The sequence below is a fragment of the Phaethon lepturus genome, unplaced genomic scaffold (assembly GCF_000687285.1).
Source record: "Phaethon lepturus isolate BGI_N335 unplaced genomic scaffold, ASM68728v1 scaffold1455, whole genome shotgun sequence".
Lineage (NCBI taxonomy): Eukaryota > Metazoa > Chordata > Aves > Phaethontiformes > Phaethontidae > Phaethon > Phaethon lepturus.
The window spans coordinates 8362-34192 of record NW_010540961.1 but is presented as its reverse complement, the minus strand read 5'-3'; the positions used below and the strand labels follow the sequence as shown (position 1 = coordinate 34192).

The 25831-nt window shown below is 41.3% G+C and overlaps 1 protein-coding gene across 1 annotated transcript in view; it reads right to left on the bottom strand.

Moving 5' to 3' along the window:
• Positions 1-22296, bottom strand: part of LOC104621155 (Golgi apparatus protein 1-like) — a gene marked incomplete at both ends in the record, with an annotated part of 28046 nt that extends 5750 nt beyond the window's left edge. The window contains 7 exons of the mRNA XM_010287571.1: positions 3650-3864; positions 5719-5902; positions 8159-8230; positions 8873-9076; positions 16013-16228; positions 19436-19522; positions 22264-22296. Of these exons, the coding sequence (XP_010285873.1) occupies positions 3650-3864; positions 5719-5902; positions 8159-8230; positions 8873-9076; positions 16013-16228; positions 19436-19522; positions 22264-22296 (1011 nt within the window). The remainder of the gene's footprint in view (positions 1-3649; positions 3865-5718; positions 5903-8158; positions 8231-8872; positions 9077-16012; positions 16229-19435; positions 19523-22263) is intronic.
• Between the last annotated feature and the right edge of the window lie 3535 nt (positions 22297-25831).

The window sequence follows — 25831 nt, the reverse complement described above, 5'->3', positions numbered from 1 at the left end:
CAGCTCTAGTATAAAATACTGCTTCCACTAAGCAACACCACAGGTGCTAGACACCACCAGTACAGCTGTAGAGCTTTTATGGCTGATGCTCACAATTAAGGGACATATATACCTGCTGTCTGATGGCCTACAGCATCACAGACCCACCTCTCCCTACACTCAGAATCTCCATCTTTGAAGAACATAACGTAACAATGGTATCTGCAGAAGACCATTTAATGTCTGGAACACATCCAAGCTGTATACACTTCCCCAAAGCAAAGTGCAGCTTGTTTCACATGGGAAGACATGCTCCAGAAGTCGTATCTCCTTCTGATGATTTTTTTTTCCTTAATAAAATGCATGCCCCTATAGAAGTACACCAATAGCATAAATAATAGGCGCTCTATCCTTTGCTTCAGAACAGGCAGAGCGCTCCAAGACGGCAAAGTCAAACCGCAAATAGCTCTTAGAAGGGGCTAAAAAAGTCATTGTTCTTCTACCATTGACAGAACTTGGGCTTTTTGGCAAGTTCACAGATCAAAATGGAGACAAAAAACCACACATCTCTCACCCATTTGGGTCTAAGCACGCCTCCACAAGCACAGACTCAAATATGTGAGATCATCCTGGTTGAAGTGTCACAAGAAATGAAACCTTGCACCAAGAAGTCAGGGTTTCAGAAGATTTGAGAAGGCATTTTGTTGACAGTTTTAAGTACAAAGAATGACTCATGTTCCTCATGCAGGAAAGGGTATGAGCAGATGTTCCTGCAGGAAAATAAAATCATGCAGGTTCTTCAGTTATGTTTTGTTGTTGCGGGATTTTTTGGTGGTGTTTTTGGCAGATGGGCAAACATCTTCCTTTCATAAGGCAAGCAAAATCAGACCAAACCTTAACAGACAGGACAATAAGTAAGACCAGATCCAAATTAGATGTTTCCCATTCCAACTTCCTCAAGAAAACCATCTAGGCAAGTGTGTCTGGTTGTGCAGCTTCTGCAATGAAGAATTTCAGGACCTGCTTTGAGCTAGCTAAGAAATCAACGTGCTGTATTAGCATTACCTCATGATGCTACTAAAAGCATGGGGGCACAAGTTTTTGACTCCACAAAGAAAAAACTGAAGATGGGCCCAAAGCTCTGCAGCCAGCTCTGCTGGGACTACACCAAAGCAACCGTTTTTGCTCTGTTTCCACAGGTGATAAGGTAAAGATGCCACAGACCAGTAGTCCCACCATCAACAGCCACATCAAAGTTCAATCTGAGAGCATCAGCACTGTGTTCCTGCAATAAGAATTGCCCAAGAACATCAGAAAACAAGGACCAACATCAGTCAGCTTTGGTCTAGCTGGACTTGGGCTGAAGCCATGTGGTCCAAGCAGTAACCAGGAAGCAAGCAAGCTAGATGTCTGAAGCAGCCATTCTATCTGCAGATGAGAAGCCATTGGATGTACAAAGTGATAGGAGCTCTCACCAACATTACATTATAGACAAAAAAAACCCCAAAGCAAAACAGTCCGTGCTCTTTAATGCAGTCCGCTTACTAGTTTTTGAAAGCCCCGACACAGGTCAATCTTTCCCCCATAAATGAATTTACCAAAGCAGCACTTCTGAGACCATGTCTCAAAGACTGAACTATACTGACACATGGCAATGAAGCAGCTGAAAAATCAGCCTCAGAAAAGCAGCAGTGGCTCAGCAGAAGCAACGTCAAAGGTGTTCTCTCGGTATCCAAGAGGAAATGAAGTAGTTCCATCTACTATCAAGGGATGGACCTCTAACTTGCCTTCCTCACAGCCTGTTGTATGGACCAATCTCATATGACAGGTAAGCCTGAGTCTCTTGCACAAGCTGCACAGTATCTGAAAGGGTTTCAGATAATATGCTCTTCCTTACGAAGATAATTTACCTACCATAGAAGGTAAGAACAAGAAGCTCATTCTAACACAATGTATCAAAAGACAACAAAACCAGTGACAGCCGAGACAACCATTACCATTCACATAGAAAAATATCAACAATAAATTACTACCTCAGAAGTTGTAGGCAGCTATATAAGAGCACCGCGCCAGTCCTCAGAAACTCAGAGCACTGGAATGTTTATCCTATTCTTGCAATCACCTATTCTTCTTGTGCATATAAATATGGACAAACAAATCATTTTATAAAATCAACACTTAATTTGCTCCTGCCATCTGGAGAACAAAACACGTCATTCAACTTCAAGGGGAGTCATGGTCAAGCCCTGCCGTTGCATCAACTTACTGTACTAAAATAAAGCAGAAGCTTCTAAGTATAACAGAACTGGGAGAAAAAAAAACACCCTATAAATTTCTACAGACATTCCTTTTCCCCAAAAAGTCTAAAATCTCTTATCACTTTTGGGCATCCCCTGTCTTGACTTCTGACTTGTTCTGAACATATGCTTCATGATCTGGAAGTTACTTCCAAGGTGAACTGATCTTCTGGAAATTTGCAAATAATCAAGTTCTAAGGCAGCAAGTTTAATTTCATATTTAAACAGAAACAAGTGTTAAGTGTTTCACACAAATGTCACAAAGCAGGTCAGGCACTACAGCTCACAAATGACTCAAACTGTTCGTCTGCTGCACCAATACACCTGGTATTTATGCAGAAATAAACTTCATCACAAAAGCATCCTATGCCTTACAAAAATCCAACAGATATTTATTTATCTTTGATAACATACACAAACTGGCAACATTTTCAGCTCAGGCTTTAAGCTACATTTACACTGAAAAAGGACTACAGTGGTTCTGTATATTGCAGGAGGCCAAGAACACTCATCTCCCCAAATTCCTACATCAGCACTAACACTTCCTAGCCTTTTCCAGGCTCATCTCACACAGGCTGAAGGGTCTTTAAAAGCAAGTATTAAGTACAAAAATGTAGTATTACATTAAAAAACACCAATGAGTTCAAACAAATACTAATTGTTTAAAAAACTATTGAGAGTTTTTTAAACTATTGAGAGTAAAAAACTATTGAGAGAACTAATGAGTTCAAACAAAAACGAATTGTTTTCAACTTAAAGAGACTACAAACAGGATGCACCTGGGCAAGAATGGAGTTTTAAAAGGGCAAAAAGAATCATCCCATTTTAAAGAGGGATTGGGAGAAGAACAACATTTTCTTCACCAGCTGCAACTACAACGAAGTGCAGCACGATGTTGTACCTACCTGTCCCTGAAGTTCCATTTCCACCGTTTAAGCTGAATGAAACAGCAAAAAAACTGAGAGGAAAGGTGCTTTGAGAAGATTTAGTGCATTTCCAAAGATAGGGCAGAGGGCAGAAAAAGGGAAGGAGAGGGAATATTTTAAAATTTATAAAAAAGCAACTTTCCCCACATCTTGCACCCAGGAGAGAGTGCCATGACTTGAGAGCTACTGGAGATCCAGTACAAAATCCAGAGCAAAACAATCCAAAATGTATTTTTTGAGGAAAAAAGCATTACTGATGTGCTGCTAGATACCAAGTTACACTTCATACCATGACAATTACACAACTGCCTCCAGCATTCACTAGTAGCTGGCAGAGCCAGATTGCCTTCATGAGAAATTTCCATCGCATGGCAAAACGTTAACAGACAAATTGGTGCTTCTACCAACTGAGCAACCTCAAAGCGAAGTGACAGAAAAGCATCTTACTGCCTGCTGACAATTCAGCCCGACGTTTCCCTTTTCGCCCCGTACTACTTTCATCAGGCAATGCAGGGTGCGACCCTTCCGATGCAGGCCTGAGCAGTGGTGTTCGATCTCCCCTCGGCAGCTCAGGATGATTTCTGGGCTCAGCGAGAAGTCTTCCATTAGCATGCGCCGGTAATCCAACATTTCACCCTGGCACTCGCTGCTCACTTGTCGACCTGAGCCGAGAGAATACAATGTGATTTAGTATTAATGCTTAGCAGAGCCCTTCTTGACCTATGCTACTATCATCTGGAAAAAACAGGACAATGTCCACACTCTGGACAACACCAGATCACAACAAATGTGCTAGAGTGGATGTGCTAGGGATTAAACGAGTTATGGTAGCTCCCGTCATTTAACTGAACCTGTAAAATAGCTAGTCTATGGATTCAGGCATGGTTTTGCAAAAAGGATTCCTGAAAGATTAAAAGAATCTTATTTTGCGTTTCACATTATAGAAGTTGCTTCTGAAGAACAGCAGAAAACACTTAGCAGATCTGCAGTTCTGTAGCACAGGTCAGGTCAGCTCTTCCCCATATGCTCAGGGGCTCCTTTTTCCACTGCAGAAATGAAAGTCATCTCTGGTAATTCAGCAGCTTGATATGTAATTGGGGGAGGAATTTGGACACCATGTTAAACGTTTTCTGAGAAAAAGGTTTTCTACAGCAATAGCACATACTTACTCAGGAAGCCAAAATACAGAATGGAATACGTTACCAAGAGTATATACAGAATGTCTAACAAACCACTGCAGCTGCACCGAAATCTAACTTTAATCAATAAGCTTTCCTACAGTCCCCATGTAGACAGTTTGTTGGGTTTTTTTTTAATCAAAAGGAACAGGTCTTTTTTTTGCTGTGCCCTTCCCCTAGCCCCCATCACAACCTATTCATACGTGTCCAATGCCCCATGCAACAGAGGCCCTATACCCCAACAGGGGCTCCCAGGCATTATAACACAGACACGTGGAGTGTGGGGAATAACTAGTGTTCCTCCTGGGCTACGCTTCATGCACGAGCCACACACTGCAGAACCTGTTCCACCGTGAAAGTGGAAGTTAATAACGGAACAGCAGTTTTCTGCATATAATCCAGCAAAGCACCTGCCCTACTGCAGGAAGAAGGAAAAGAAACCCACAACTTTTCCACAAACAACACACATCATTTCCACGTCAATCAAAAGCAATGAGTTATTCAAATTCACAAATGCACAAATAGCTTATTGTGTTAGGCAGCCTTTCCCTCCCGTGCCAGGGCCGTTGCAGCATGCAGCCCTACTGCTGAATCAGAAACCACCCAGCTGCATGCCAAGGGAGAAAGCAAACAATTCTCCAGTGCAGCTCTAGAGGATATAACGTGTTGTTTTACATGTTACAGCAATTTCCCAAAGAACCTTTAGAATGGTCCTGCCATGTAGGGTACTCTAATGCCTTTGGGACAGCCACTGGTGTTAGGACATCTCCAGCTTACACTAACTTAAATGAACACAAGAAATATTCTCATACTTACCTTCCTTCTATATAGGAAAAACTAGAGTTAGAGAAATTCAGGCATTTACCCAAGCTACTGAACTGCAAGGAAAGAACATTACTTACAAGAGGCAGAGGACTGAGTATCCCTGACTTTCTGTGAGTGATGATAAACAGGTTCTCTATTCTGTGTTTGAACCTAGTAGCATATTTAATGCTTACTACATAAAGGAGACAAAAAGGCTGCTTGAATTCACAGTGATTAGAAGGATTTGCAATTACACAGCATCAGTCCAAGTGGGATTTGCTAATTTGCATTTTAAACTTCTTGCCTACACAATAGAAGTTGGCGCCAGAGGTTTACTCAGCTATTCTGATCTTCAAAACAACAGTGATGAAAGCATTAGGATGAGGAAACTTGCCTCTGAACGAAAGTTTGGAAAAGGTTACTTGCAGATGGGGACTGTAAATACATGTTGATGTATTTACAAAAAGATCCAACAAGAACTTTTAAAATCAAGGTCCCAGCAAGTCACACATCTCTTGATTGAACTCCACTTACCTCTGTGCACAGCAGACTCTAAGCACATCAACAGGTAGGAAAGCCTGGCTTCCCGAGACCGGGGAAGGTTCTCCACATTGCAGCGGTACTTCTTCAGATCACTTTTACAGGATTTTGCCAGCGAGTAACTCACTTTGTAGTCTTGGGCGATCAGCTTCTGGCGGGTTGTCAGCGCATCACGGCACTGCAGGAGACACCATTGGGATGGCTGAATGAGCTTCTGCGCGCTGGTGGCATAGAACTAGATCTGCTGCTGTTAAGCTTTCAAGTTGTGTTTCAAAAGATGACCGATGCTTTAGAATTAATGCATTTAAATTCCATTTGTCTCATAGAAACCACACAGTTAACAATGCACACGGAGGTCAATGGATCAGGGGTTTTAAAGGCAGCAGCTCTCTGCAGAGCACTTCTGAAAATTGCACATTCATCCAGCTTTTTGTGAAGAGCTATGGCTGAGACCATGACTCATTCTCCGTAACTAAGATCAGTTGCTGACATTTATGGCAGCTGTGGTACACGCTCCGCCCCATGCCCTCAAGAAACAACTTTTTTCCAGTCGCATTTATGAAATAGTGTGTTCTTTGGGTTTGTTCTGAAATGCACCGAACAGATGAGAGCAGATAAAGCAGTCTAACCATGGGAATTTCTAGCCATCTTCCACAACTGGTGAGGCTCACAAGGATGCACTGTGGCCAAACCCAGCATCTGCAAGAACCCCCCTCTAAATTTCATCCAAAAAAGGGCCTGTAAGAACATCGCTGTGCTTTGCAGCTTTTGGTTTAAATTATGGGAAAACTAAATCCAAGAGTGGCAGATAATTCAGAATACCTCAGACAAATTTGTTCATTCTCAGCCTGTTTGAAAGGAAGGAAAACTGTGCACATGTAGGGTGGGAAGAACAGGGAGCAATCTCAGCACAAGGAACAGAAGGCCTATAGTCCTCTCCCCTTACTTACATCAGGTTTTTGACTTTTCTCTCCCTCCTTCTCATACCTACTCCAGGACCTGGAAAGCCCTACTCCAAGATATTCCCACCCTCTCCTTCATGTTCCCATCTCTGTGCCATGACTGGAACCAGGCAGACGTAAAGCTCTGGACACAGAGAGATACAGGCTCGCAGACTCCTCATCCCCCACAGCAGGGTAGGTCAGGTACAGCCAGGGAGGCCCATCCTGGTAAAGCAGTTTTGGATTACACAGAGCCAGCCAGACACTAGGCGGCTATTTTTGGCTGCACATGTACGCAACAGCCAATGCCATCAGCAAGGAGGGACTTTATACTGGTTAACAGCTTCTACAAAACTGGGGACTTTGCAGATGGTACAATATTGGCAGCTACAAGAGCAAGAACTACATTTTGTGTTCCTCCTGCTCTGCAAGCTGCACCCTCAGAGCATCCACCCCTCTCTCCCTACCAAGTCATCTGCTACAGCTTTGCCTAACCTCTCAACATCTTACATTCCATATCTTAGATAGCTGATCATGGAAAAGACCCTTCAAAAGCCACCACTGTCCCTGTACAACCAAAACCAGGTTAAGCAAAAACAGCAGTCCATTTCAGTAACATGCTTGTACAAAATGAAGCTTTGTTTTAAGCCCTCAGGGATCACTCTCTGTTTTGAATTTGTTAATTGGAACCAAGCTTTCAGATAGCTAATGCATTTAAAGAAAAGGAAATTAGTCTGGTCCCTCCAGGCCTCTGAATCTGGCTCCTTCAGCAGAGCTTCTCCAAGGAGGGCTGTACAGATATCCATCTTCATATCCTTTCACACAGTGGATATAATTCTGTATAATCCCAAACACTACAATGCTGCTCCTAAAATCACTGAAGGCACCGCTGCCTTCCCAGAACACCTACATCAATACAAACTCTTTTCAGGTCTGGCTTTCCAGAACAATTTTTTGTTGTTGTTGAAAACAACATCTTCAGAGACACTAAGGAAAACATCACTAACTGACCTGTGCATCTTTCCCACAGAATTTGCTGCTTCAGTGTCAGACACTGATAGCCTTGAAAACAGAAGTGAAACACACACAGCTTCCTGTGCTGAGTTACCTGGGCATTTTGTTGCTAATCTGTACATTATGGCAGCATTTAGCCAAGGCTTACCCCAGCATGGTGCGACTTCTACTTTAAACACTCAATCACAGTGCTACCACTCGAGCTCCACATCTACCTTCTCAAATTACCCACTCAAAAGCTTTGATTTATTTAAATCCTTAACTTTAAAGGCTGTAACTCGAGCACAATTAATTCAAGCCATCAGCACGTAGCTGGAAACATAAACGTATCAAAGTAAAAGCATCTGAAAGTAGTCAGTTATCCAACCATGTAGATGACAGATTTTCCTCAGCACTAGAAAAGAACAATGAAGCCTGGACTGATGAATGATCTGATGATTTCTGCATTAAGGATTTGTCTCACTAAAACAGACACCTACCTTTTCACTCATTGATTCTTCAAACTTGTGATTAAAGAGGCACTTGTAGACTCTGCCTTCCCCAGCCTGAGTCTGAAACAGAACAGAAATACATTAAAGACAAGACTTGTAATGCTTAACAAGCAGGCTAAATTACACCTGAGGAGATTTATTTTTTTAAAGCAGAAATATATTAAAGGTAATATATATACACACTGTCGTTAGAAATATGTATTCTATACTACAAGATCTTTTAAATTTTGTTGCATTAAAAAAATCTGGTCATGTTCATCACCCTTTCAGTGCCAAGCCGCTCAGCTGATACAAGCTAATTCAGACTGAGCAATGCAGCTTTCCAGCTCATCGCGCCAGGGATAAGGAGTCAGACCAGGCTAACCTTGTGCAACAGCTTACCGCTGTAGAAAAGAGCGGTCACTTACCTTTGCTGCCTCTTCCCCATTCGAGTCATTCCACTCCCTTTCACGCCAGCTCTGACGCCCATTAAACCATTTATGCCAATTCAGTTCATTAACACACTGGAAGTAATGGTTGTTTGTTGGACAAGTGAATTTAATACCAGATTTATTGCAAAATGAAAGCCACAAGGTGTCTGTTTTCAGTATTACATGATCTTGCTCAGGCTCCACTGTACCATTCCATTCCTTCTTCCAGTGTGGTTTTGGGTTTTTTTTTAATGGATTACTGTAGAAGAGAAGGCAAGAGAAAGCTACTCACATTTTCACAAAATCGTTCTCTATCATCTCGGCACGCAAAGTAGAGATGCCGGTCCAAGTGGAAGTCATCTGAAGAGAGTTCAGCTACACGAAGGATTGCTTTCTTACATTGATCAGAAACCTGAATTCGAGGATCCGTCTCCTCCGCCTCTTTTACCAGGCCTTTTTCCAGGCACGCCACCACCTCTCCTTGTGAGTGGGCATCCTACACGAGAAGAGCAAGACAACATCTGTAATCAAGCGCTTACATAATCAACTAGCCTGTGATTCTGGATAAGCACCATATAAATTAAGTAACAAACTGTCTACATATAGACTTCCAAAAGTTCACCTTAAACTGCATTTACATTCAGAAGAGGCAACAGTTAATATCTGTACTATCCACACACTCTACACATCACCATCCTGCTGATGGTCACCATGAAATCACCTCCTCCAATGCTCTGGGTCTATTCTACTGTGACTTAATGAGATTATCACTACTTCGTCACACTGCTCAGAGCAGTCTACCAAAACAGCCAAATTATCTTTAATCCGACATAGCGCGCTCTGCACCACGGCAACAGCATCACATTAAGAACATACCTGGGGGAGAGAAAAATCATAGTTCCTCCATATTGAGACAAGCCTTCAGTTTGGGTGGTGATAATTAGTGATGCTAAAAAGGCCACAAAGGAGCTTTGACCAACATAGGCTTCTCAATTCTTCCATTAAGAGAATAAAAAAAACCTTCAAAGAATTCAAGAGTAGACGAAATCCGGGACAAAGCAGTTCTGGCCCAATACTGTATGCCACGTCTACTGTCCTGCAAGCCTGAAGACAACTTTGGACTATCACCAGTGACTGCCAAACATAGACAGCCTGTGCTTTATATGAAAGCCCAGAAGATGCAGGGTGAAGCTGATCAAAGCTCCGTTTAGTTTCCTACAGCCTTTTTACATGTTTAGAAAGGGAACCTTACCACCCATCTATCTCTGTAGGAGGTCTCATTCCTCTAACAAACAAGAACTCTTCTGGAACCGATCTCTCAAGGCTTCTGCAAGTTTTTCCTGTGAAGACCACCTTAATTTATGCTGCTCTGCTGTGAGAGGATACTGCTGCTAAACTTATATCAGACTATCTGGAGTATACACCAAGGCATGAAGATTTGCATACATCCAAATCACTCAACCTGGCATTTGCAGTAACCACTTAGGAGCTATCCCTTCAGCTCGCTCTGTCAAGTAGGTTCATCCACTGCCATTGCAGCAGCATGAGTAAGACAGCAGTTCCCATAAAACATGACCATGACTATTCAAAGCCATGCAACTCTTCCAAATCTTTTTTTTCTGACATGTCTCTTCAGGCAAACAGCCTTTCATTCCTGTTTTAACTCTGCTACACTTGGAGCACAAGAAGAATTGGCTAATTAAAGTTGTAAATACAACCCAGAAGTATCATCAGTTTAAAAGAACTAAAAGTAGTTTTCCCTTAAAAAAAAAAACACAAAAGCACCCCAAAACCACAGACCCCAAAACTCCATATTTTGGTTTGTTCTTTTCTTTGAGTGGGAACTAGTCAACTCCACACGCTGGCCAGATATCAGCATCTTTGAAGAAATAATGATATTTCAACGGTCCCTTTAGGGCTGAATCCAAAAAGGATGTGAGGAATACTAGTTAGTAGTATACTCACCAGATTACTTAAAATTGTCATTTATCCATAACCATGCCAAACACAAACACTGGTCTGCAAATCCTTGTGGTCATAGGCAGTAATTACAACTGAGGAGCTGGCAAGCGTAAATGACTGAAAACAACCATTTTAAACAGTTTTTGCTCCAGCCTAGGTGAGGTGGAAGCTGGGAGGCAAGGCAGGCCAAGACTATTCTCACTCACCTGCAGCCTCCCCTCAAGCCAGCAAGGAAGGCACAAGACAAGCTTGTCCTGCTAGGAAAAATCAGGTTTCCTGGTTTCTTGTGGCATAGGTCTAGATTCCTGGTCAGAGTCATGTTACATAAAGCTGATAGTCTGGTGAAAGCATATTTCCATATGCCAGATGCTAAATGTTTACTATTGCATTTCAGGGACACAACATGAAATAACTAATTCATTGCATTACTTTGCAAATACAATTTTTACATTTGAGTAGATCATCTTGCAGTGCTGTCTACTTTGCTGCCCTGTATTAGACCAATTTTAAAACATACCAGATTTAACAGAAATGGAAACACACAAGTCAACACAGCTGGCTCATAAAAGATGCAGTCCTGCCCTTTCCTTCTACCTCCAAGCATTTACATGCTTTCTTGTGGTGCCATTAGTGTTCCTGTGCCCACTTGAGGCTGTCTAGGAGATTTACTGACCTAATCTGGAGTTCATTTTCAGGCAGTTCAGCTCCCTGAGTGCTAGTGCTGACTAGTTAAGCCAGCTTAAGGAGGTCCTAACTTTTAATTTCTTCAAAAAGTGCATTGAAGGCAGCCACGCTACTGGCCAAACGGAATATAGACGTCCTAACTTTTAATTTCTTCAAAAAGTGCATGAAGGCAGCCAGGCTACTGGCCAAACGGAATATAGATGGGACTTTATAAATGTGTATTAGAGAAGTATCACTTCAAGCTTTTAATTATAGGCTAACACCTACTGTATTTAAGATTGTACAATCTCTTATTGCAGACTGGAGGGGAAAACAACCATGTGTACAGCTGCATTCATCCATCTTTTTCTAAAGCAGGTGGCAATCAAAAGTTTGACAGGCTTGACCTAAGGATAGCAGGACACCTTTGACACACATTTGCAGCATCTGCACCATTTTGCAGCTCTACACCATGCAGAGCTGCCTGCTCCCACCTGCACTCCATGTGCCACCCATCCTGCGGGGCCAGTTCAGCTTCAGAGGCACCAAAGGCTCACAGTGTGAGCTCTCCCAGTCCTGCTCCAGCACCAGCTGCCTGATGTATACAAAAGTATAAATGCCTGCTACACCTCTGCTGTGAAACGAATCCCAAAGCTCTTCCTCTATCCAGCATCCTGTTGTCGGAAAACCTCCACCTTTAGAGTTGAAGGCCTCTAAGTTCATGCCACAAGTCAGGACTCCCCAAAATTGCTGCAGGGGCTGACAAGAGTCTGGGCCCTATTTCTCCAGTGCAACACACTGAAATAGAAGAGATTAGATCAAAAAGCCACACACGTTTCTTGGAATTGTTGCCTCACCACCACTATCAATCTCGAATGAGAATTTTAACTGAAAGTTGCAGAGATCTGTTAGACGTACTAGATAATTATCTAGTCTGGAGTGCCTTGAAACTCTGCGTGCTTTTATGAAAGAATACATTTAGATTCACAAAGGATTCAAGCAGCTTTTCAGTACTGTCCTACAGGACTTTGAGCCATCAAGAAATGGAACTAAGTTCTAAATGTGCCCAAGCAAACCCGCCTTAGCACAATGCTTTGGGACATTTTCATTCCTATGACCAAAATTCACACTCCAGGCATATGGCCTTAGGCCAAGACAGAATTTGTTTTTACTATTCATTCTATGCCTGAGAGATTTGCTCCACAGAATAGTTTAGGCTTTGCAATTCTTGTTTATTTTTTGTCAGAAGCTCCCCTGGAGAAGACTTTGTTCTGTCTGAAACCTGAGATGCCTCGAGTGTCTGACTGTTCTAGCTGCAGACTTGCAGAGAGAAGCTAGAAAAGAGACCAGAGAAGAGTCAAGAGTAGAAAGGAGCAGCAGGCAGGAGGAGAAAACGTAACCTTTCTCATCAGCACAGCACCTTGCACTGAATGGCTGTGCTGACTTGCTGGAGCCAGAGCAGCCAGAGTATGGAAAAACGCCCAGCAGACCTATTGTGAGTTCCAGCTCAGCACTCTACCTGGCCAACCCGGGCACCGGGGCTGTGGGAATGGCTCCTAGATTACCTAATTCCCCGTACTTCAACTGATAGTACACTGCTATAATACTACACTAAGTAAACAAAGACTGAGCTGAACATTATCATCACTTCCCATTTAGACTCATTTCCCCTCTGTGTCCAGAACTAAAGAGTAAGAGCAACTGCACTCAAAGCACTTAGGGGTGAAAAAGCAAGAAAACAATGCTTTCCTAATGTGTCTTTTTTTAGGAATTTGAAACATACTATTATCTGATAAAGCACTACAACAGGTGTGCAACTGACACTTAAATAGCCTTCATTATGGCAAATAATCAACTTCAGTTTGGACATCATGGCTAACTCCAGCACCCCCCGCTAGTTTGATACAATCCTGGACGTTACCAGGATCAGGAAAGCAGCTCATTCCGATAGCCAGTCCAAGAAGAAAAGGTCCATTGCAATTACCAATTCCAATTTCAAATTAGATCCCTATTGCATGAGGACAAAGCAAGCTTTAAATGCCAGGAGATCAAATTCACTATGAAGCACAATAGTCAGTGGGAAAGGTGACCAAAACTACTGTTAAATATTTCTCCGTTAACTGGAAGGAAAAAAACCCAACCCACCCTGCAACATAGGCGTATCACAAAACTTAATCCTTTCAAATGACACATCTACAGCCTTTCTGCTATATGCAGCAAAACGAAGTCTACAGGCAGATTGAGACCTCTATGCTGAACTTCATAGCTCTTACAGAGCAGGAAACCAACAAGAAACATGGAAAAGAAAGAACAAAAACCACCACATCAGAAGCAACAAACCCAGCAGGAACAGAATTCAGTTGTGAAGCAGAAAGTTAGGAAGTGGAACATGAGCTGAAATAAAAAAGGAAGTATAGAAAAAGTAAATGGTTAGCTAGCAAAAGGGCTTCAAGAAGCAATGTAATTCCAGAATACCTACAGCCTTTCTGCTATATGCAGCAAAACGAAGTCTACAGTCAGATTGAGACCTCTATGCTGAACTTCATAGCTCTTACAGAGCAGGAAACCAACAAGAAACATGGAAAAGAAAGAACAAAAACCACCACATCAGAAGCAACAAACCCAGCAGGAACAGAATTCAGTTGTGAAGCAGAAAGTTAGGAAGTGGAACATGAGCTGAAATAAAAAAGTATAGAAAAAGTAAATGGTTAGCTAGCAGAAGGGCTTCAAGAAGCAATGTAATTCCACAATACCTACTGAAGTGCCTTTTACAGTTAAAAATAAGCCAGTCTATCCCAGTTACTATGATTAAGCTATCATAACTGCAATCTACTAGCTGACTGATGTGGATGGAGTTAGTAGTCTACCCATGCTTATTCCCACAAGAGATATGAATCTCTTCCCCCATATCTTCCTCCTCAGGTATCCAGGTCCTATTTATTAAACTCACAGTTACATTCAGTCACACAAAAGGGTAATGACTGTTTCTCTACAGGCAACTCTCAGAAGCTACAGCGTGGCAATAAAACCTGAACCAGCATCTGATGGGGGTAAATTAGATGAGATTTCTCCAAATCAGAAAAGAGATAGAACAGAACACAACAAAAGAAATGCTTGCATAGCCATTTATAGCTGTTTCCATAGCAGTACAAAATACTTTAATTGCTCTAAGTGCCAAGGATGACAGCATAACAAAAGAAATCATCCGACAGGCTGCAATGCTCTCACAAACCAAAGCAAAATATTCTAGTTTGGGTACCAAGAAAGTGAGGAATACGCATAAACTACACTAACCCCCATAAAAGGTTGGGCAGTGACTGCCTTTGCTATGCCACAGACATTTGGTGACCCAAAGTTTGCGTTCATTTCCCTCTCCCTTGCGACCTTAGCCCCCCCCGGCCATCCTCACCCTTCACTCGTCTTAACTTCTGTGACCGATACAGTGGGTTATGCAGTTGTGCACACAAGCCTGCCAGCAGTGGTTTCACTTCTACCACAGATTTGTCTTAGGCTCACGAAATACACACTACGGTAAGTATATAAGTTTTAATTTATTTTAATCAGGCCACAGGTAATATGCAGACATGACTCCCATTATTACACTTGTGATTCTATACTTATTGTTCAAAACAATTTCTTATTTCATGAGGTCCTTCAGCCCAGGATTAGAAGAAAGCCTTTGCTTTATGGAGAAAGTTACTCAGCTGCTACCAGTCTGAACCTGTAGTGCCTGTAAGTTCCTCCCACTTCTATAGTTGCTTTTGTGCTTGAAAGCAAGTCCTTATTTTTCTGCTTTCTGTTGTTCAGGTAAGTCTTCTGGAATACACTAGTACTTCCATTTAACACACTCTGAACCTGAAACTGCTTACAGCAGCTAACATCTCAAAAAAGTAGGAACTTTTTTTAACCCAAAAAGTGTGTATTTTTTGTTAAATCTTTTTACCGCTTCATTAATAGCTGATTTAAGAGATTAATTCTTAAAAATTTAAGAGCTATAATTTGAAAAGCACTATAAAAAGATGGTATTTTAACTATCCCTAAATATAAAAACTTACTGTAAATGAAGCCACTCATTCCTACAGCACTACATAGTTGCTGCCTGCATTAGCTATGCTGAAGTACACGGGGAAAAGACAGTGCCTTGAGAATAGCCCCACATGCAGTCACCACAAACTTCTTTGCATCAACCTCCACGTAAATCTTGTATGGCAAAAGAATGCTGATTTACTTAGTAAAACTACTACAGTATTAAAGTCTGTACAAGTAAAATATGACACTGGGTACTACCTGCCCTTCAACTGCTTTCAGGTGGGGAGGGGAAAGGGGAAGTGAACAAATAAAAGCTCTTGATCCAGTCTATCAACGACAGCCTGAGAAAGCAGAAAGGGTTATAGCACCAGCCACATCACCGTGATAACCCTCCTGCATCTGACCCGACAAGACTGTGAAATAAGCCTTAGCAGTAAGTCTGCTTAAATCTATTGTTTGGATTCACCATATCAAGCCAAGCCTGACAGAGCGTGATCAAAAAGACAACTACCTACCAGATCACCTGTGATGCTCTAAGGGAAGGAAAGACAAATGAAAGTTGTCTCTGAACAGCAGTCCCTCATAGAGGAACAAATGCATATTTATTAAAAAGGAACTATACAGAATCAGGACATCACCTTTTCCAGGCAAGTTAGATATGCCATGTATTTTCTCAGTTGCAAGTACGAAAACAGTGCTGTTGCAGAGTCTCCACATAAGTTTCCTTAAGATAATGACTTTTACAAGCCTATTGGTGATCTACATGTTCTCTGGATACCTTTTCTCCAGGTCGAATGCTGCCACATTTCAGGAGATTGATGTCAGCCTTGCAGTCATCCATGAAGCCACAGATCAACCGATAATCACTGAAGATAATGGCTGTCATTTTAGTGATGTACTGATGGCACTGGTATTCAGTGATGTTGCCTCTGTGATCCACCAAACATGACACCAAGAAGCCTTTACCAACTGGTTCATCTGCACACTCCTTGATCTGTTAAAAAAAAACCCAAAACAAACAACAGTGGCTGCAGCTACTGAATTTAACCCTTTTTTAAAAAAAATCCTCATAGAAATTTGCAACTGTAGCTTCAAAACCTGCCGGCAAAGAAACCCTCTAGGCTTTAGTTTGATTTTTAGTAAGTCAGAATACTCGAAAATACTTCAGAAATGAAAAATACCTCATGTGTGCCAGCACCTGAAGAAAGCAAATGCAGCGACCTTGAGGATTATAAACCCTCTTGCTCAATAATCATCTTCCATAATAATCACATGGAAGGCCTGCAATCAAATGGATTTGTAGGAAAAATGCTAGTTTGACAAACTTTTATTTAGAAAACTGAGCACATTACAGCATCACTAAATCATACTTGGACCCCCATTAGCCACCTGACCTCATACAATATAACATTTTGGCTAGAAGTGAGACAGATTCAAAAGTCAACATAGTATTTATTGACCTGTTTATAATTTGCTGGAAGCTGAAAATTACTATAAAGTAAAATCCTCAAAGTAATTTTTTATCAGGCTCTTATAGGAACTGATGGTTGATACTAAACCATTTTATGCAGTGGTCAAAAAAAAAATCACGGCTAACAAAAGCTGAAAGCTGTGCAGGGACTGGAAAAAGCAGCGTACACGAACAGATAGGTCCCCAATATATGTCACAGCCTGCACTGCTCAGGGAAGCAGGCAGTTAGGCCAAAAACATCACCTTTGGAAGTAAAAGATGCAGGCAGTTTTGACAGTGTCTTTCCAAAGGACGTGGAAAACATGGTTGCTTATCAGTTAAGGACACTCCCCAAGGAATACTGCGATAGGAACAGTGCAATGCCTCGCTCCAAGGAGTACTGAGATTATACAGACTCTTCTTAACCCTGGGAAGCCCGTGTTGAAATACTTGGCCAGTTCTGGTGTTCCCTGTTCAGGAGCATGCTGAAAACTGCAGCCAAAATGACACAGAAAGCATGTTTGACAGCCAGACACTGAAGTTCAGTGGTGACTTTCCAAGCAACAGATACATGGGTTGACTTGGTTACATCAAAGATTTGTTCCTGTACAAATACTGAAGGGGCTCATCAATCTAAAGGGAGATCCATGGCAATCAATAATCCAGGCAGGTTCAGATATCAAGCAAGGGCAGCACTATGGGAACAGGCAGGGAGCCATTTTAGCAGTTCTCAAATACCAACTTGGAATCTTTGTACTGGAAAATTTTTAAAAAATGGAGAGCCATCCCCGGAAAGACATATTCTAATTCAAGCAGCAATTAACTCGGGGCATCCTGTGACAGATTCATACAGGTCAGACTAGATGAACAAAACCTCCCTCTGCCCCAGCTTATGAGACCATTACTTTCTATATAACAAATAAAACATGCAACATTTTAAACACCATTATTTGAAGGCAGATGTAGGCTGGTAGAACATTTTGTAATTAATCTACACAACCATTAGAAAAAACACGAGTTACTAAGATCAACGTAATTGTTACAGATAAGGCATAAAATACATTTTGAAGTGAAAATACCTATGATTTGTTGCAGGTTGAAAAGGAGAGAGTCAAGCAAGCTTTCTCCAAGAAAGCCGCATCTTTGGTTTGGCCCTACTTCAGCTCAAGTACCATAAGCCAAACCAGCATGCAACAGCAACATGCTGTTTTTGGAAGAGCCTGGCTTTGGAAACAGCCCCAGAGCTCCATGGCCTGCGCCACTGAACTACATAAAAGACCAAGCGATCACATTGTTGCCTGGCCACTTCTGAAGCAACTGCCATTATCTGGTAGCCAACTATAATTCTGGACAAAAACTATTCCCAGAACTTTTAAAGATCACAACAGTTGAAAAAAAGTTGAAATTTAAATCTGTATTTAGCTGATAAAATTAAAGGTCCACTTTTCTAAACATACCCAGCTGGTGCAGCCACCAATTCCCAAATAACTTTTACTAGAAATTACTCTTCTAGATGTATTTTGTTCTTAATATACAGCAATACTTAAAATCAGAGCTCAGTCACCCAGCAAGAAAACACCTGTTAGTGGGAATTAAAGAAAAATATTAATAGACTAATACTATATATTAGCAGTATATGCCCACTATATATCTTAGGTTCAAAGAGTGTTGTAGAAGTACCTTTAAAGAATTAGTGGAATGGTTTAGTGCACCTGCCTCTATTAAATATCAGAGGATCAAACACATGAGATTGTTTCTTATACAGCTTTTTTCCTTTAACTAAAAGCTGCTCACCAATTGCAAACTACCAGCGGTTCACATCATCGTTCACCACAATTGTAAGAGGAACACTGGTGGTTACTGTACAGCTAAAATTCTGTATAGTCTTCCCACTGTTTTTCAAAATCATATCCCACATTTAGAGGGCATCGTTTACAACAATGCCAGACTGTCACCACATAAAAGTGGTAATTAAACAGACTGTTAAAAGAGTATTTTCAAGAATGTCTTGATTGTAAAAATTCCGCAGCAGCTAAATGACATAAACCAGAAAAATATAATCTTTCCTACGATTGCAAAAGAGTGGGATTCAATAGATTTGGCAGTGTTTGCTCCTGAGAGCTACCAAACTCCAAACACAACGTAACTCTTCAATGCAAGCTGTTTTCCTTCTGTTTGATGTTCTAGCCTTCCTGTATTAATGATTTCATGGACCTCTCTGTACACTAAATGACTGTTTCCCACTAATGCTATTCTTACCACAACTCAGCTAGTGCTGAGAAGGGGAAGCAGAACCCTAGCAGGCCATGAAGAAAAAGCAATTGATTACCCCTCAACTAATTCCCAAACTTTTGAAGCCAGGCTGTTGACACCCTCCATTTGTGTATTCCTCTCAAAATGAACACTTAATAATCTTAGAGGTCTTTTCCAACCTTTATGATTCTATACATCAACACTGCTACAACTGTCGAAGAGGAAACAAATCCAATCCACACCAGATTCTGATAAAAGGTCAGGTAAGAGCTGATGGATTGTTAGTTTATCATTTCTTTCTCCCACCCCTTTGCCTGGCACCACTAAGGTAACTGGCTTTTTCTGCAAGGAGGTCGAATTAATTACACCTAGTAATTCGGCATGTAAGACTAGAGCTTCCCCAAACCCAAAACATTATTTACACACTAGTTCACTATCACAAAGAAATTAAAAACACCTTAGTGCCACAACAGCAGCCATGCCTTTCTTCTGGCTTACCTCTGCAATAGTGGACTTGCAGACTTCTCTGGCCACGGATTCAAACTTTGGATCTGTAGTCAGGTTCAACTTGTAGTTCCACAAGAGCTAGAGAGAGCATTTATAGAAAAGGGGTTTAAGAGCTTCCCATGGAGAATGACAAATATTTTGCTTCAAAAAAGAATGAAACATCATTTATTCCCAGACTGTATCATCACCCTTCTACAGAGCAACCATCAATGCAAAGTCTCCTCGACAATAGCTTTGTCCCTTAATTTCTCCAACAATTTTGTCATATTGAACAAATTCAGGCAGCTAGAAATCTCTCCATAAGGTCATGAGTCGACTCATTAAAAGGAAATATCTAATTGAAGACTATTTCATAATTGAAAGGATAAAACAATGAAAGCTGTAACTTGCTCCCTGCTGCATATTTAGCAGCATCTTTATCCCACCACGCCTTTCTGTGCCATGGTTTGTCTGCCTGATGCAAATGATTTAACAGAAAGTAAATCCTTAAGATGAGCATATTTCATACTGAAAAACTAATAAAAGCCTAGCAAAAAAAAGACGGAGACAATGCAGCTGGTTCCTTCTGTGAGGGGCTGCGACCAGAGAACTTTTTGGACGCAGATATATTTCAAACCTATAGGAAGTTCTCTCTCTTGCTAAGCACAATGATACATTAGAGGTTAGACTGCAAACCTCAGTAAAGGCGACTGTCCCTCTAGGAGCTAGAGCTTAGCTCAAGTAGGAGCCTAGAGGCTAGCCTCTGACCTAGAAGTCACTGTACAAGAATCAATCTTGGGCAAGTCACACTCTGCAGAGATATATATATCCCAGATGCCCTCCTGAGGCACCATAAAGTAAAAATACAGGGTAAGATAGCAAAACCACAGCAAATGAATAGCTGAAATGTTGCCCAAGAGAAGCTCTATTAGCCCATACGATTTTCTTCTAAGAACTTAAGTTGCATTTAACCATTTTTAATAAAAAGTTTTAAAAATTAATTTCAAGTATTCTGCATTTATGACAACATCAAATTAATATCAAAAAGGATAAACAGTTTAGTCAAACTTTTATTTTGAGGTTTCAATTGTACACAAAACATTAAGAAAACATGAAAACATGCTTGCACACCCAGAGAGCAGTTTTACATCACCAAGAGGGTGGAAGCACACACAGAGAACCAAAACTGGAATCAGCACAGCTACGCCACCTTTCACACCTCACGTTGTGGAGTTGCAAAAAGTTAAAAAGAGGAGATGGTGGTATCCTCAGCTATTTCAGAGGGAGTAAGAAGTTGTAAATATGCAGGTTTAATAGATAAAACCAAACAAACAGGGAACCTGGCCTTGCAAAGAGTGCTATAGACCTCTCCCAGCCAGGATCAGAAGGACAAGAATGAGGTCCAACACCATAAGAATACAACTCTGCATTCATAATCTCAAACTTTAAGAGTTTCGAAATGAGATGCTCTCCAAAGGAACTTTGCCACAGACAGAAGGAAGGTTACACTTGCAACTTAAAAAAAAAAATCATCCAGATTTTAGCACTGGTCAATATTTTCCCAGGGGATGATCAGCAGTTGTACTACCAAAGACTGCAAAGAAAGGCAAAGAAAACATACGGACATGAGATGCGTCTCTGTGGTCTAGCTTTTGATCACTCCTTCAATTTCTGATGGGAAAATGAGACTTTGCCCACACTTCCTATTCCCAAATGGCTTCTATAATCCACAGCAGCCTGACATCTGCCTTGGGGCAGATATGCTGTCATTTAATCCAGCAGAAGCAAGGTCCAACTTTGATTTCTAGAATGCTCAATTTCTTCATTCAGGTAGTTTCTGTTGGCACATTTAAGTGTCAGGTATATAAATTTTAATTACTGAAGTTTTCACTTAAAAAAAAAAGACTTAAACAGGAACATGATATGCCCTTCATCTGATCCAACCCTGTACAACAGAGAAATACAGTGGCCATGAAGTCAGGCAGCACAGTCCTAAAGGTTAATTTATAAACACAGTTGGAAATTACTAGTTGCACAACATGGCCAGGTTTCACTTCTGGAATATATCTCCCAATAATAAAGCAAAATACAGCTTTTCAAGCATCTGAAACCAAGCCTGTCACTGAGACATGCACTTGCCTGTCTGTGTCAAGGGCTAACCAAACAATTAAGGATCTTGAGACCGTGTATTCTAACGGAATACAAATGACAGAAGCCAAAGGAAGCCTAATACCAACCTTAGCTCTGATAATATTTTTTTTTTCCTAGAGTCTCAGGATTTGAAGAGTCAGCTTGACAGCCTGAAAACTGGCTAACAGTTTGCTCACTGTTAAACACAGTGCTGAGAGGAAATCTGTTCTAAAATCAGCCAAGTGGTTCAAACTGCCTCTAAATATCACACTCCCACAGCATTTTCCAAACAAGAATTTAGCAGCTGTGAAAGTAACACAGAAGGCTTCAACAGCTGAAATTGAGTTTAAATTCAGTACTGCTCACATCTTTCCCAAAAGCACATCATAGTGCTCCCAGTAACTCATGGGAACCACCCCCCAATCATAAAATAGGAAAGACATCTGCTATCCTCCTCTGATACAGAAGTACAGTTTATGAAGCTCTTAGATATGTTCCACTCTGGAAGCCCGCCAGTAAGGCCATAGTGGCTAGACTGGGTTAAAGAAGCCGCCATGTGTTCTTCCCCCACAGGCCAGTACAGAAGCCCAAATGTGTCCTGATGAATGTCTTTTGCAAACTACCACACTATGCAAAATTCTTAAGGTTGAGAAGGGATATAAGGTGCAAGTGCCATAGCTAGAGACTGAATAAAACAAAGCAATACTTACATGATTGCAGTCTGAAGAGATTTCATTATCTGGCTGAAAAAGAGAAAAAAGGAGCGTCAGTTCACTACTGATGTGACGCAATAGGAAATTTTAAAAACACCAAAAAGATCAAAATATCAGGTACTTTAGACACAATGCTGCCTTAACTCTACAGAACATAAATGGCACAAGAGTAGCAGCATTTATGTAGACAGGGCAAAAACGTATTGCATGTGCTTGCACTTGACCCAACTGCCCAAACTAAGAAAGCAAAAAAGCATCTGTGGGAAAATAAAGATGCAGTAGTAAAGTCTTAATGCCTACAGCTGAAGGAGGAAAAAAAAAGGACTCGCTTCCATCCCCCAGATCGAAGTGTTTGTATTCCCTATTTGAGAGGCAACGTCTTTTCTTTCAGCTGTACATAAAGGGGCCAGTCCAAAGTAGCCTTGAGATTTATAGCTTCAGCCACGAGAAACTGTTAACATCCAATATTCATACATCATTTCAAAATATTCACTATTTTCTTTGTTTTAAAGTAATGAAGGTACTGCTATATCCTCACAACAATCCCAACAAGTCCTCCACCAGGCCAGTTAGCACATTGGAGAGAAACACCCACACTCCACGAGGAGCCACTTTGGAAAGAACTCTGGCTGCAAACCATCCTGCCCTCCTTCCAGCCTCAGTCACTCACAATGGAGAGCTCCTTGAAAAAACTTCATCATACAAATCCCCATCGCATCTCCATAGCAAAACAGCACAAACCCACCTGTCCATCATACCACAGAAAAATCAACCCTGACTCACAAAGCGTCCGCTTCCACTGACATTTAAGATGCCAGACATGCTCTAAGAGCCACAGACACTCAAAACCACTCAAAGCTTAAACACATCATTGACAGTTGGACATCAGATCTTTGACATAACAGCACTAGCATTTCATCAGTTTTGGATACAAGCAGCTTACATCCCAAAAGTTTTTCAGTACAACTGTTTGCTGGTGCATGACGTGTTATGCCAAACACTTGCACCATTGCTGCTTTGGAGAGCATGAACACAAGTTTGTGGAAACAAGAGAGCATGGCAAATGTTTCCAAGTCCTTAATTACAGCCATTATTAACTAAGGTACTTTTATTTTGCATAGCAGGAAGTGGCAGAAATTACTTCTCCACTTAGAACATAAAAACCAAAACAGTACCTGAAGGATACTGTAATTAATTGCAGTATTTAATTAATAATTATTAATTATTAATTGCAGTTTGGTCAGACTGCCACCATCTAAAACCGTATCTCCCATAAATTTCAAAGTTAGGATATCAACTTTTTTTAAAAAGACTAGCTCATTATCCTCAGACTGCAGAGCTGATTCTCACATCTAAAAATTAAGATAACATTCAAATTATACTATTTTAAAGCAGCCTCTAAGACCAACACTACCATGACTTACAAGGTGTTTTTTCCTTATTTCCTTATTTTTCTGCACCCACCCTTAATCATTCAGCAATAGATGTAGGTTTTAGACTAAGCCAATTCCAAAAGCTGAGTCATAATGCCCTCCGCTGAAGTTATTGTCTCAGTCTTTTAGTCAAGGATAGTTTCTTTATAAAAATATGTAGCCTAGCACTGTAATTTTTTGAGAGGACAGGACTTACAAATTCTTCTGCTTGCAGCTGTGCTAATAAGGGCCAGAAAGCACTCTCCCAAAACCCTTCTTGGTTGCTTCGGTTATTTTTGGATCTGAAGCAAAGGTTACTGGGTTGGAGGATGCAAAGATCAAGAAGGTAACAGACTGGTTCTCACTGACTTGGGAAGCTTAAACAAGCTTTTCTTGAAACACACAATATTAAAATACGTGTTGAAATACCAGCCTTCCCTGCGCTGTGCAGCAAACCTCAGATCTGAGAAATCAAGCCTTATTCTTCTGGGAAGTTAAATGGGTCCTTAAGTAAGCTTTAGTAGTGCATACATTCACAGTTCAGTACTTAAATACGCAAAAGCATAAGATCCAGTCAATAATCCTTTAAATGTGGAACAAGATGACCACCTGCTAGCTAAAAGCTGTGATCCTTCTTCCCTGCTACTATTGCAAGCATAGGAGAGGTGGGTTCATTGGCAATGCTGACCCCCTTCTCCCAATTTAAGTGAAGCAAAATGAGAAAAATAATTCTTTATCTTGTGTCTGATGAACTGAAGGGCTGAGTTTGAGGAAGGGGAAGAAAAATCTCCCCACTGCAACCCAAACCAGTTCTGCCTTTCTAGAGAGACAGCAAGTGGCCCTCTACCTGCTACATCCACCCAAAAAACCTTCCAAACAAGAGCAGTTTAAGAACAATATGCTTGTGTAATAAGAGTCATGAAAAAAAGGTAAGTTTCAAATTACCACTAAAAGAAGTTGAGGAGCAAGAAAAGCTGCATTGTGTCATTCCCACATAGTGAGCTAGAGGAACACAGATGCTCAGAGACCCCCAGGGCAGGGGGGAAGGAGGAGAGCAGCCCAGACTGGCACCCACTGCTAGTCAGGCATTTTAGGAGAAGCTGACAGCAAGGAGGACGTTCCACCGATTAGTGAGGGAGAAGGACTCCTCTTACATCTCTTAATTAAAGGATTAAAAACAGACTTCACAGAAAGCACGTGTGCCTCTGGGCTCACAGAAGCTTTTGCTGTTCAGCAGCTTTGGTGGGAATATATTGCCTCCCTTTGCAGTTCTCTAAAAAGCTCCCCAAACTCCTTCACACACTAACACTCACATACCAGAGTATGAACACCACTTCCTATCTCCCAGGAAAAGCAGAGTTTTGAACAAGTACCAGCTATAAGAAAACCTGAACAGAAAAAAGCATTTTCTTCCATTCAACCACATGCAACAGACACAAATCGTGCTGCATTACTGTTGTGAACTCTACAGAGAAATTCAAAGGTTTGTAGGAAGTCATATCACCACCAGACTCTGAGGTCATCAACACCATTGTGCTTAAAAGTGTCTTTCCTCATCCACCAGATCTCAACTCACTGAAACAAGCTGTTGACAACCACCCCTTTCTAAATCTGCCTCAGCAGCAGTATAAAACTAGGTCAAAACTACACAGCAAATGAGCAACACACCACCACTGCCCAGGGTCAAGGAGGCACAAGGCATTGGTGTTTTAGCCTCAGAAACTGAACCATCACCGTACTTCCCAGCAGTACTTACCTAGTCATAGCTACACCATGAACCAGCGTCATGCATCACCATCTAGTGAAGATCACGCTGCCTGGGGTGCAATTACTGTCACTCCCACAGATTGAGTCAGAGCCCCTTCTAGCTGTGTATACGAAACAGACTTGATTTGATCTTATTTCATCACATCCTAAAAACAATTTCACACCTTTGCATTTTGAAAAGCAAGGTGAGAATACTAATCAACTACTGTGGATGAAACTCAAGGTTTTGGGAGAACTCTCTGCAGGGATTATTTTAATCACCAGCAGCTGCTTGACCTTCCATTCCTTTGCTCCCTTGCAAATATCATGCAAATAGAAGAGTCTGAAGTCAATCACACAAGTGCCTTTATTCCCAGATTTTGATCCCTCCTCACAGGCTTTCCCAG